The sequence below is a fragment of the Chiloscyllium punctatum genome, unplaced genomic scaffold (genome assembly GCF_047496795.1).
Source record: "Chiloscyllium punctatum isolate Juve2018m unplaced genomic scaffold, sChiPun1.3 scaffold_636, whole genome shotgun sequence".
Classification (NCBI taxonomy): domain Eukaryota; kingdom Metazoa; phylum Chordata; class Chondrichthyes; order Orectolobiformes; family Hemiscylliidae; genus Chiloscyllium; species Chiloscyllium punctatum.
In genome coordinates this window covers 66,806-79,195 of record NW_027310370.1, presented here as the reverse complement: position 1 = coordinate 79,195, position 12,390 = coordinate 66,806, and the positions used below count along the sequence as shown (strand labels likewise).

Sequence of the window (12,390 nt, the reverse complement as noted above, 5' to 3'; positions counted from 1 at the left end):
TTGATTGTCTAATTCCTTTTCATCCCTTGATTTTGTTAGTCCTCTCTCTGCCCTGAAGCAAGGACAAAGCTAAAACGTATGAAGCTGGAAAAGCCCAGCAACCCCCCCCCCCCCCCACCCCACAATTTCTCTCTTCGCTCCCTTGCAATGATGGCTGTCCATAACCTTCTAAGATTCTCACCCTTTTGAGTGAGGTCATTTCTCATTTCAGGCCTAAATGATCAGCCACTCCTCCTGAAACCGTGCCCTGTTCCTGAACCCCCTCCTGTCCATTCTATCCTCAGTCTTAAGGAGGGTTTGGGGACGGGGAGGGGTGGGGGGGGATGTTCTTTCCAAAATTGGAGCTTCAGGACACTATGCAGATACCTCAGAAGTATGACTCTTAAAAAGACCTTGTTACTGTCCTTGGCAGGCACCTAGAAGGTCAGAGGAGCAGCGGCATCTTGGGCTAATTGTCCACAGATCCCTGAAGGCAGTAGTCCAGGGTTAATGGAGTGGTGAAGAAGGTATATTGGACCCTTGCCTTTTTTAGTCAAGGCCTACAGAAGAGCAGGGAGGTGATGTGGGAGCTATACAGGACTTTGATTAAGCCCCAGCTGCAGTACTGTGTGCAGTGCTGGTCCCCTGACTATAGGAAGGATGTGATTGCCCTGGAGGGGATTCCACTGGAGATTTACCAGGATGTTGCCTGGGTTTCTACAGCAGTTTCTCTATGAAGTGAAACTAGATAAGCTTGGGCTGTATTCCAAACCACTGGGGAGTGTCTGGGGGATTGTATAGAGAGGGCTTTACTCTGTATCTAACCCCGTGCTGGGAGTGTTTGATGGGGACAGTGCAGAGGGAGCTTTACTCTGTATCTAACCCCATGCTGTCCCTGTGCTGGGAGTGTTTGATGGGGGACAGTGCAGAGGGAGCTTTACTCTGTATCTATCCCTGTGCTGGGAGTGTTTGATGGGGGTCAGTGCAGAGGGAGCTTTACTCTGTATCTAACCCCGTGCTGTCCCTGTGCTGGGAGTGTTTGATGGGGGACAGTGCAGAGGGAGCTTTACTCTGTATCTAACCCCGGGCTGTCCCTGTCCTGGGAGTGTTTGATGGGGGGACAGTGTAGAGGGAGCTTTACTCTGTATCTAACCCCGTGCTGTCCCTGTGCTGGGAGTGTTTGATGGGGGACAGTGTAGAGGGTGCTTTACTCTGTATCTAACCCCGTGCTGTCCCTGTGCTGGGAGTGTTTGATGGGGGACAGTGCAGAGGGAGCTTTACTCTGTATCTAACCCCGTGCTGTCCCTGTGCTGGGAGTGTTTGATGGGGGACAGTGTAGAGGGTGCTTTACTCTGTATCTAACCCCGTGCTGTCCCTGTGCTGGGAGTGTTTGATGGGGGACAGTGCAGAGGGAGCTTTACTCTGTATCTAACCCCCCTGCTGTCCCTGGGAGTGTTTGTGGGTGGTGTAGAGGAATATAACATTTTGCTTGGGGAGGTGCTGAAAGATTGTTTTCCCCCTAGCTGACAGTATGGAACTAGGGGTCAGTTTCATGATAAAGCAGGCTCCAACATGAGGGGCGAGAATTGTCCTCTCTGAGGATTGAGGGTCTTTGGTGTTCTTGACCCAGAATGTGGCTCTTGCTCAGTTGTTGCAGATAGGGATGGTTGGGGATTTGTTTTGTTACCATGAGAATCGAGGGATGTGGAGGCAATGGAATTGAAGCTCCACTGTGATACTGTTGAATGATGGGCTGAGTGGCTTCCTGCTCGCTCTTTTCGCTGGCTATTTGTTAAACTGCCTGGACTTGTTACATTACTGCAGCATCATGTTTGAGGTTTCTCTCTAATTAGAAATGCAGGTCTTTCAACAACTGAGCAATATGGTGTTGGCGTGTGAACAATGGTGAATTCCTGTGTGTAAGTAGTTTACTATAGGGAGGCTCTGGGTCGAGCAGTGGCCAGAGCAGATCTGATGACTTGAGTAGTCTGTTCAATTTTGACTGTTTGCCACTTGCTAATGTATGGTGGGGGTTGGAATGGAGCCTTGTGTCCTCTATCTCGGTGTCTGTCGATCTGTCTGTCTGTCTCCTCACTACCTCGCCTTTTGCAACCCATTGTCTGATCGTCTCCCATCAGCCTCTGTTACTCACACTTGTAAACACTGCAGCCTTCCTGAACTCTGCAGACTGCCAGAGACTCACCAGCAGATGGGCCGACTCCCTGTTTGGCCACTCAGCAATCAAAGGAACAGAAACGAACCCAAGGAGGACTTGTGTTTCTGCAGTGGAGAGAGTGAGGACTGCAGATGCTGGCCATCAGAGTCAAAACGTGGAGCACTGGAAACGTCACTAGCTGTGCTTTTCCAGCGCCTGCGTTTCTGCAGGGCCTTTCAAAGCCTTGGGTCATTTCAAAGCAATTCACAGTAATGGAATCATATCGGACTCAACATTAACCCTGTTTCTCTCTCCACAGATGCTGCCAAACCTGCTGAGTCTCTCCCCTTACAGTCTTTCTTTAAGTATTTTTCAGCTATAGCCACTATTATAATGTAGGAAATTGCACAGTCTGTTTACACACAGTGAGCTCTCAGACGCAATGTGCAAATGATCAGATGTCAATTAAGGGGTATCCTGGCCACATGTGACTCTGAGCCCATTGCATGAGGTTGATTCCTAACTGCCTTCTGCAATGGTCTCCCCGAATTAGTTCATGGGCAGCTAGGGGTGATGCAGTAAATGCTGGACTTGCCAGTGATGCCCAAATACCATGAAAACATGTTTTAAAATACCAATGTGGAGAGATGGTTCCCTGAGTGGCATAGTCCAGAGCAAAAGGCCTTCAGCCTAACACACACACACACACACACACACACACACACACACACACACACACACACACACACAATCCTGTGGATGCTGGAAATCTGAAATAAAGAGAGTATGGTGGAAGGACTCTGATCAGGGTAGTACCTCTGGCAAGGGGAAGAGTTCGTCTATATCAGTCATGTACAAATCCCTTGGGATTCAAGGGAAACTGGTGGGCCAAATGTACCCTCTATAGGGTGGGTCAGGGTGAATGGTATACGTGTACTTAGGAAGTTGGATAAACACGAGGGAGGAAAAAGGATATGCCACTAGGGCGATATAAAAAGACAGCTCCAACATGCTGGCATTGTGTAGGTGGGCTGAATTGCCTGATAGTGAGAGAACACGTTCACCAGGTGGACTAATGTGGGGAGCTTTCCTCCGCTCCATCTTCCCCCTCCCTCCCTCAGTCTCCACCTTTGCTCTGTTAGCAGATGAGAGGTTTTTTTTGGGGTGGGGTGTGGTGGAGGAGCAAAAATAGTTCAATAGGGCAAGTCATGGCAGTGGTTTCAAGGCAGGTTTCACAATGTTAGGCTGAAGGATGTGGTGAGTGGGAATGTACACATGTGCCTGTTGATTGAACTGCTTTGTTGTCCTCTTGGTTTTTTTTAAAAAAACCCGAGATGCAGCAGAGAGTGTGAACATTTGAAGAGTAAATCTCCTGTGTGGGGGCGGGTACCTATTTGAGTTCAAACATTCATTTATTTATTTTTCCTCTTTTTCAGTCGGATAATCCTGCCAATCTCTGTCGATGAGGTGAGTGATCCCTCCCTATGCAGGTTTGTTTTCCACTGCACTTTGTCGTCTTCAAATGGCCATCTTGATCCAGGGTCAGTCCTGTGATGTGTCTGCTGTGTGTCACACACGCTGCACTTCGTTACCTCCAGCACTTAGTGATTCATGTTGGCTCCTGGTCCAGCTTAAAACCTCAGCTTTAAAATTCACATGTTCCTGTTCCTTGACGTTGTTTCACTGGGCTAATAATCGAGAGCCCAGCCTAATGTCCTTGGGGGGAGGGGGGGGGGGGGAGGGGCGGGGGGGGGGGGTGTGGGAAAGGATCCAGCAGGGCAGATGGTGACATTTGAATCCTGTAAAAATCTGTTCAAAAAGCTGACTTAATGAAGTCCCATGACCTGTCCTACCTGTCTATCTTCTTTTCCACCTATCCACTCCACCCTCCTCCCTGACCTATCACCTTCATCCCCTCCCCCACTCACCTATTGTACTCTATGCTACTTTCTCCCCACCCCCACCCTCCTCTCATTTATCTCTCCACCCTTCAGGCTCTCTGCCTGTATTCCTGATGAAGGGCTTTTGCCCGAAACATTGATTTTCCTGCTCCTCGGATGCTGCCTGAACTGCTGTGCTCTTCCAGCACCACTAATCCAGAATCTGGTTTCCAGCATCTGCAGTCATTGTTTTTACCTACCTTAATGAATCCACTGTTAATTGTCATAAAAACCCTGCTAGTTCGCTAATTTCCTTCAGTGAAAGAAACCTACTGTCCTTGCCTGATCTGGCCAATGCTGTGACTCCAGACCCACAGCAATGTGCCTGACTCTTCATGGCCCTCATGAGTAGAAATGTAAAAAACCGGAGTGGGCCATATAGCCCTTCCAGCCAGCTCTGTCATTCAATCTGATCAGGGCTGATCATCCAACTCATTCTCCTGTCTCTGCCTTCTCCCCATACCCTTTAATCCCTTTAGCCGTAAGTACTATATCTAACTACATTTTGAAAACATTCAATGTTTTGGCCTCAACTGCTTTCTGTGACGGAGAATTCCACCGGCTCCCTGCTCTCTGGGTGAAGAAATTTCTCCACTCAGTCCTGAGTGACTCACCCCCTATCGTTAGACTGTGACCGTTGGTTTTGGACTCCCAAGTCATCAGGGACATCTTTTCTGTGTTTACCCTATTTTGTCCTGTTATAATTTTATCAGTTTCAAGAGAATACAAAGGGAGATGAATAATAATTAAAATTATTCTTAAAATAGTATTACTTAAATGGTGAAAGGTTGCAGCATGCTATTGTGCAGAGGCACTTAGGAGGGTTCATAGGTGAATTGCTAAAAGTTGATTTGCATGTGCAACAGGTAATCAGGAAGGCAAACAGGATATTGGCTTTTATTGCGAGAGGGATTAAAATGAAGAGCAGGGAGGTTTTGCTGTGATTGTACAAGGTGTTGGTGAGGCTGCCTGGAGTATTGTGCACAGTTCTGGTCTCCTTACTTGAGGAAGGATATACTGGCACTCGAGAGGATGCAGAGGGTGGTCACCACATTGATTCTGGAGATGAGGGGGTTACCCTATGAGGAGAGGTTGAGCTGCCTGGGACTGTACTTAGTATTTAGAAGAATGAGGGGGGGATCTCTCGGAAACATATGAAAGGGATTGATAAGATAGAGGCAGCCAAGTTGTTTCTGCTGGTGGGTGAGACTAGGACTAGGGAACATGGCCTCAAGATTAGGGGGAGTAGATTTAGGACAGAGATGAGGAGGAACTGCTTTTCCCAGAGAGTAGTGTGTCTATGGAAATCTCTGCCCAAGGAAGCAGTAGAGGCAGCTTCATTAAATATATTCAAGACACAAGTTGGATGGGTTTTTGCATGGTAGGGGAATTAAAGATTCTGGGGATAATGCAGGTAGGAGGAGCTGAGACAATGATAGATCAGCCATGATCTTCATGGCGGAGCAGGCTGGATGGGCTGAATGGCCTACTCCTGCTCCTATGAAATTAAATCTATGAAATAAATGTTGGTGCAGCCAGCAACACTCATATCCCATGAATAAATATGTTTTTAAAAGCCCTACGACTCTAAGATCTCTGCACTCCCCCACTTAAACTGTCCCTCACTAAACCTCCTTGTGCTTCTTTCTCTTTTTAAGATCATTCCTAAAACCTACATCCTTTACCCAGCATTTGATCACCTGTCTGAACATCTCCTTGAGTGATTCCGTGTCAGTTTCTACCTTATTTACACTCCTGTGTATTTAGGATGTTGAAACTGTGATATAAATGCATGCCGTATTTGGGATTGTGTTGTGCTGGAGCTCCCTCGTTCTGTGCAGCTGCTTTGGGAAATGTAGCCTCTTTGTTTGCTGGTAACAGTAAAATGAAGTATTGGTGAAACTCTGGTCTGCCTCTGTTGGGTGTTGGCACAGGCAACGAGGGCTGTGAATCTGGGGCACTGAAGAGATGTCTGAAAGCAGCTTTACAATGTGGTGTAGCAGATTTCCAGACTCCACTTAGTTCTGTTAGAGGAACTGTTTCAGCAAGATCCCTAATCTTATCTTTGTTTTGTAACTGCGCTTAACAATGTGCCATTGTCTCCCTTGTTTACTGAATTTCTGACAGCCTGGATTGTAGTCTTGTTCCATCTTTTGTCCTGGTCAGAGACTTTAATAATGTTTAGCCTTACATTAGACTACACTTTAAAATTACTTGATTGGTTGCAAAAAGCTTTTGAAAATCTTGAGATCATCAAAAGCTGTATAGAAATGCAAACTTTTTTTACTTTGTTTAAACCTGTCCTTTGAATGCTGTGAAGAGGGGCATCCCTGACGAAGGGCTTATGCCTGAAATGTCGATTCTCCTGCTCCTCGGATGCTGCCCGACCTGCTGTGCTTTTCCAGCACCACTCTCTCAACTCTAATTTGTGCAACCTCATCCTGCTTCAACCTGTCCTGAGAGGTAAATATTCTAAATATTGCTTGATTTATTTTTGAATGCCATTTTGATGCTGGCATTTGTTTCAAGTTTAATTCATTTCTCATTTCCATTTATGTTTTTGCTTCTATTTCTGCAGTATTATTTATAGATAAACTTGGACTAAGTTGACTATCTCAAGGCACTTTAAGCAACTTTTTTCCCTAACTTTGCTGGATCTTCCATTTGCTGCCTTAGCTTGTGTATGATAACAGTGTGCCAGGATTTTCCTTCAGGGAATACAATTCATGACATGCCCAGTGACGCCCTGGCACAGTGTTTTCCCATGCTGCACTCAGACCTGGCCTCCTAGACCAAGAGCGCTGTGAAATTTTGTCATTGTCTGATCTTTCTTCAGTACGCTGAAATGGTTGTTTGCTAGCTTCTGGGCAATGGGATGCTGTAGCACTCCAACAAGAACTCATCTTGAGGGCTGGCAACTTAGAAATATTAACGTAGAAAGACATTTTTAAATTGTTAAGTAATCCTGAAATAAAAGTTCCATACGCTGGACAACAAAGCTAAAGTTACCAAAGAATAACTTCATCTGTGAGTGCAGGTATGAGATCAGTAAGTGGATTATTCCACAAACCAAATACCCAAAAGAGAATTAAAGAAAGTAATCTGATACAGAGTTTATCTGATTAGATTACTGCCTCTTAATTCTTTCCCAGGGCTCCTTCATCCTATTGCGTATTGCAATTTGAATCTGTAACACAATTTTTTTTAAAAGTTCAGCAGATTGTAGTGACCACTAATACAAAGCTGGATTCATTGCTAATACTTACGACTTGACCCTTTGTGTTGTAATTGCAAACTGTGATGCACAGTGTTTTTGTGTGTGTGTTGCGGGAGTAATGCAGATATGTAATATTTTCCTGCGTACTCTTTTTTTTTTTTCCCCCCATTGCCCTCCCAGTTTGCACTTCTTTCCTGGCAGTCTTGGTCCACGCTGTGGCAAGCATTTAGATGATGCTGACAAGCTTTTCAAAAGGAGATGCGCATGGGCCAGATATCAGTCCAGTTGTATTTCCTAGCTAGGAGAGTGAGACAGTTAACACTAGATGTTCGTCAGGCCATCCCTTTGAAAAGCTGCTGCTGGATATCGAATTAACAATGCATTATACATAGTACCATGAGAAACAACAAATGCACTCAGCAGGTGCTCGAGGACTAATACTCCCCTCTGGTTTAGGAGCTCATGGGGTTAGGCTCAATTCCATATTCGAGACTGCAATCTAGGAAATTGCTCTCAGTGGAGTGTGGGGGAGTCCTGCGCTGTTGGAGGGTCCGTGCAGAGGGAGCACCGCACTGTCAGAGATGCTATCAGCTGAGATATTAAACCAGTAGCTAGTTGTTCCCCTCAGTTGAATGTAAAAGATCCCAAGCACTCTGACTAGATCAGGGGAGTTCTCCTGCTGTTGTGAGCCAGTATTTATTCCTTAATCATCATCATCGAAACTGAGATAGTGGAATCACATTGCAATTTGTGGATCTTGCTGTGTCAAAATAGGCAGCCATGTTTCCTCCATTAGTGCAGGGACTGCATTCAAGAATATTCCTTTCACATATAGTAAGATTCTAAGTCTTTCTTTCTCTCTGAATTAATTTGAATTTGAATTGCAGTTACTTAAATAAAATTTTCTCATTAGACTTTTAATTCTTGATTTTTATCAAGTTTAAATTCCACCAGCTGCTGTGGTGAGATTTGAATCCAATTCCCCAGCATGATTACCGGCTCTCTCTGATTTACTAAGAAGTCACATGACACCAGCTTGTGGTCTTACTGGTCTGTTTGAAATCACAAGCTTGCCAAGTGCTGCTCCTCACGTCACCTGATGAAGGAAAGCTTGTGATTTCAAATAAACCTGTTGGACTATAACTTGGTGTCATGCAACCTCTGACCTTGTCCACCCCAGTCCAACACCTGCACCTCCACATCTGATTTCCTAGTGACATTGCCAACAGGCTATTTAACATTATCACTAATATACCTCCTCCTCTCGTTTCTCCACTGGACCAGACTGGTGAATGTGATTACAGTGTGACTGGGGACAGGCCATATGCACATGGGTCGGAGGCTCAATCTCGACTTGAGTGACCTGATGGTAGGCAAGGTGACAAGAAGGATTTGGTATGTGCTGGTACTGAGATGTCTGCTCCTAATCTCTGTCCAGTGACCTCAACTGTACGTACCGTTAGGGTTAGAGAAGGATTGAGTTCTACTTGCTTTCCCTGGCCTGTTGACACTGCTTATCAGGGTGACCTGTGACGAATGGACACATGAGACACCAGAGGGAAATGGGGATTATTGATTGAGCTGCTCTACTTGGATCAGCACTTTCAGAAGAGTGGGCAGAGATGAGCTGACAGCAATGAGAGTTTTCATGATCCGGGAGCGTTCTGTCTGACTGTGACCTAAGTTTGCTGAAACGACTTTGTGTGGTGCTCCGACAAGTGTGTTAGGAAACGAAACATAGACAAACACAGAACCAGGGATGAAGATATTCTGAAGAGTTGTTGGACTCAGAACATTAATTTTATTTCTCTCTCCACAAATACTGCCAGACCTGTTGAGGTTCCCCAGCATTTCCTATGAGAATAAAGGAGATAACTATAGCCCAATGTTAAGCAATAAAAGCAGGAGGTTATTGAATATTGTGAAAGCCTGGCCTGAGTTTCCAATTGATCTCCTAATCTGACTAAGTAATAGTGGAATTCCTGAAGGAGCACCAACTGAAATGCACAGTGAATAAACCTCTTGTCCTACTTGTCATTACTGAGTTGCCAGAGGTGTAAAATAACATTGCATCATTGACATTGTGCTAATCTGTATGTGCTTTTTCTCCTCTGACCCTGATATCTTGATGTCTAAAGTGGAGGTCACCAAATCTGCTGGTCACCCAACTGCACTGTCTCGCGGACACGCTCTCACACTCCCACCCTCTGTCTGCACAGAGAAGTCAAGACACACCTTACCTGTGTGGATTGACCCCCCCCCCCAATCCCCCTGAGTCGAGACTGGAGTGGCAGCAGGATTTAAGCATGAATCAGTCATTGGTCTGTAATACCAGCTGTTGGCACCTCGTACCTCACCCAGTAATACATGGACCATGAGTTGGAGGCCAGTCATCCTGCCTCTTTGCCAGCTTACAAACATCACCAGGTAGTCGTGGATGAAGGAGCTCATTCAGTCCATTTAGACTTCATCCTTGAAAAAAAGACACTTCCATGTGACAGGATGTTGAAAGGATGTTCCCACTTGTGGAGGTCTTTCAGGCTAGGAGCACAGTTAAAAATGAAAGGTCACCCATTTCAGGCAGAGATATAGCAAACTTATTTCTCTCAGGATCATGAGTGGAAATTGCTCTCCCCAGAGCACAGTAGAGATATATTCATTGAATATTTTTAAGGCAAATCCTGATCAGTTTTTGAATAAATGATGGAATGAGCTTATTGGAGTAGTTTGGATTGTGGTGTTGAGATCATAATCTGATCAGCCATGGTCTTTGTTAAACAATGGATTATCTTTAAGGGGTCAAATGGCCTCAGCTCTCAATTCTTTTGTTCTATGCCCTCAATGTCTCTCTATTACAACATTCAATATTTTCTCAAATGCTTTTCCCAGCACTGTCAAAGTGTACATCACCAATCATATCAATATGAGGAAGGGCTACTCGTCAATACAGTACAGCACAGGATCAGACCCTTTCATCCACCATATCTATGCTGACCATTCTAAGCCAAACCCATCTGCCTCCATGAGGTCCATATCCGTCTATTTCCTGCCTGATCATGTCTGTCTAAATGCCTCTAAAACATTACTACCATATCAGCTTCTATCACCTCCCCTTGGCAGCATGTTGTAGACACCTACCACCCTCTGTGTAACAAACATTCCTCCCACATCTCCATAATACCTCTCTCTTCCCAACCCCCCCCTTACCTTAAACATATGCCCCTAGTATTTAACATTTCTACCCCTCGTAAAAATACTCCAAAATACGCCACCCTATCTATGCCTGTCATAACTTTATACATTTCTACCAGGTCATCCCTCAGCCTCTGATGCTGTCGTGAAAACAGTTCGTTTGTCCAACCTCTCCGTGTAGCCACCAAAGCTCAAACCAGGCAACATCCCACTAATCCTACTTTGTACCGTTTCCAAAACACTCTCATCCAGCCTATAGAGTGACTACCAGGACTGCATACGATACTCCAAATGTGGCCTAACTAAAGTTGTATACAACTGCAACATAACTTGCCAACTTTTATCCTCAGTGCCCTGACCAATTAAAACAAACCTATCATATGTCTTCCTTACTCCCTTACCCACTTGGGTTCCCACTTTCAGGGAGCAATGGATTTGAGCTTCAGGATTCCCCAGAATGTCAATGCAGGGTCCTGCCATTTACTGGATACTTTCCTCTTGCATTTGACCTCCCAAAATACCTCCCCCTCACACTTGTCCAGTTTAGACTCCCTTTCTCAATTTTCCAACTGGTTTATATCCTGCTGTATCCTTTGACAATCTTACTCACTGTCCACAACTGCACCCATTTTTGTGCCAACTGCAGACTTACTAATCAGACCACTTATGTTTTCATCCAAATCACTTATTTATTTGACAAACAACAGAGGTCCCAGCATTGATTTTTGTGGAACCCCACTGGGCACAGCCCTCCAGACAGGCACACCCCCCCTCCACAACTACCCTCTGGCTTCTATGGCCAAACCAACTTGTATTCAACTTCCCAGCTCACAGGGGATCCCATGTGACTTAATCTTTTGGACCAACCTATTATGAGGGACCTTGTCAAATGCTTTAATAATGTCAATGTAGACTGCATCCACCAACCTCATCAATCATCTTCATCACTTCCTCAAAAAACTCAATCACGTTTGTGAGACAAGATGTCCCCTACACAAAGCTGTGCTGACTGACCCTAATGCAAGTAAATCCTGTCCCTAAGGATCATCTCCAATAATTCCTCTACCACTGACGTATACCTGTCCATCCTTTTATTTCCTGGATTATCCCTGTTGCTGACCATTCTTCACACTCTGGACCTTGCCTGTGGCTAAAGAGGATACAAAGGTCTGTGTCAAGGTCCCAGTGAACCCCTCCTTCACCACCTTCAGTATCCTGGGGTGGATCCATTAGGCTCTGGGGACTTATCCACCTCAATATTTTTCGAGCACCACCACTACCACCTCAAGATTGACATGCCCCAGAAGATCGCTATACCCCTCCCTAATCTTCCCATCATCCATGTCCTTCTCAGTGAATAATACTCATTAAGGACCTCCCCACTTCTCTCGTTCCATGTGTAGAATTCATCCTTTATCTTTGAGTGGACCTATCCTTTCCCTAGCTACCCTAATACTCCTAATTTCATAGATTCCCTATAGTGTGGAAATCGGCCATTCGGCCCAACTAGTCCACACCAACTCCCCGAAGAGTAACCAACATAGACCCATTTCTCTGCCCTATTATCCTATATTTACTCCTAACTAATGCACCTAACCTACACATCCCTGAACACTGGGCAATTTAGCACAGCCAGTTCACCTAATCTGCATATCTTTGGACTGGAGGGAACTGGAGCATCCGGAGGAAATCCACACAGACACGGGGAATGTCTGTGTGGAGTTTGCACAGTCACCCGAAGCTAGAATCGAACCGGGGTCCCTGGCCTTGTGAGGCAGCTGTGCTCACCACTGAGCCACCGTGCCACCCTCCTGCCTTGAGATTCTCCTTCATTCTACCTGCTGAGGATATTCCAAAGCCCCTTTTAGCCCTCTTAATTCTATTTGTAATTTATTTCCTGCTTCCTT

The 12,390-nt window shown here is 45.4% G+C and overlaps 1 protein-coding gene across 1 annotated transcript in view; it reads left to right on the top strand.

Annotated features, from left to right (window-relative positions):
* Positions 1-3,570: 3,570 nt before the first annotated feature.
* The window catches only part of pitpnab (phosphatidylinositol transfer protein, alpha b), a gene marked incomplete at its 5' end in the record, with an annotated part of 55,527 nt that continues 46,707 nt past the window's right edge, over positions 3,571-12,390 (top strand). Inside the window, one exon of the mRNA XM_072567618.1 lies at positions 3,571-3,601. Coding sequence (XP_072423719.1) covers positions 3,571-3,601 — 31 coding nt within the window. The remainder of the gene's footprint in view (positions 3,602-12,390) is intronic.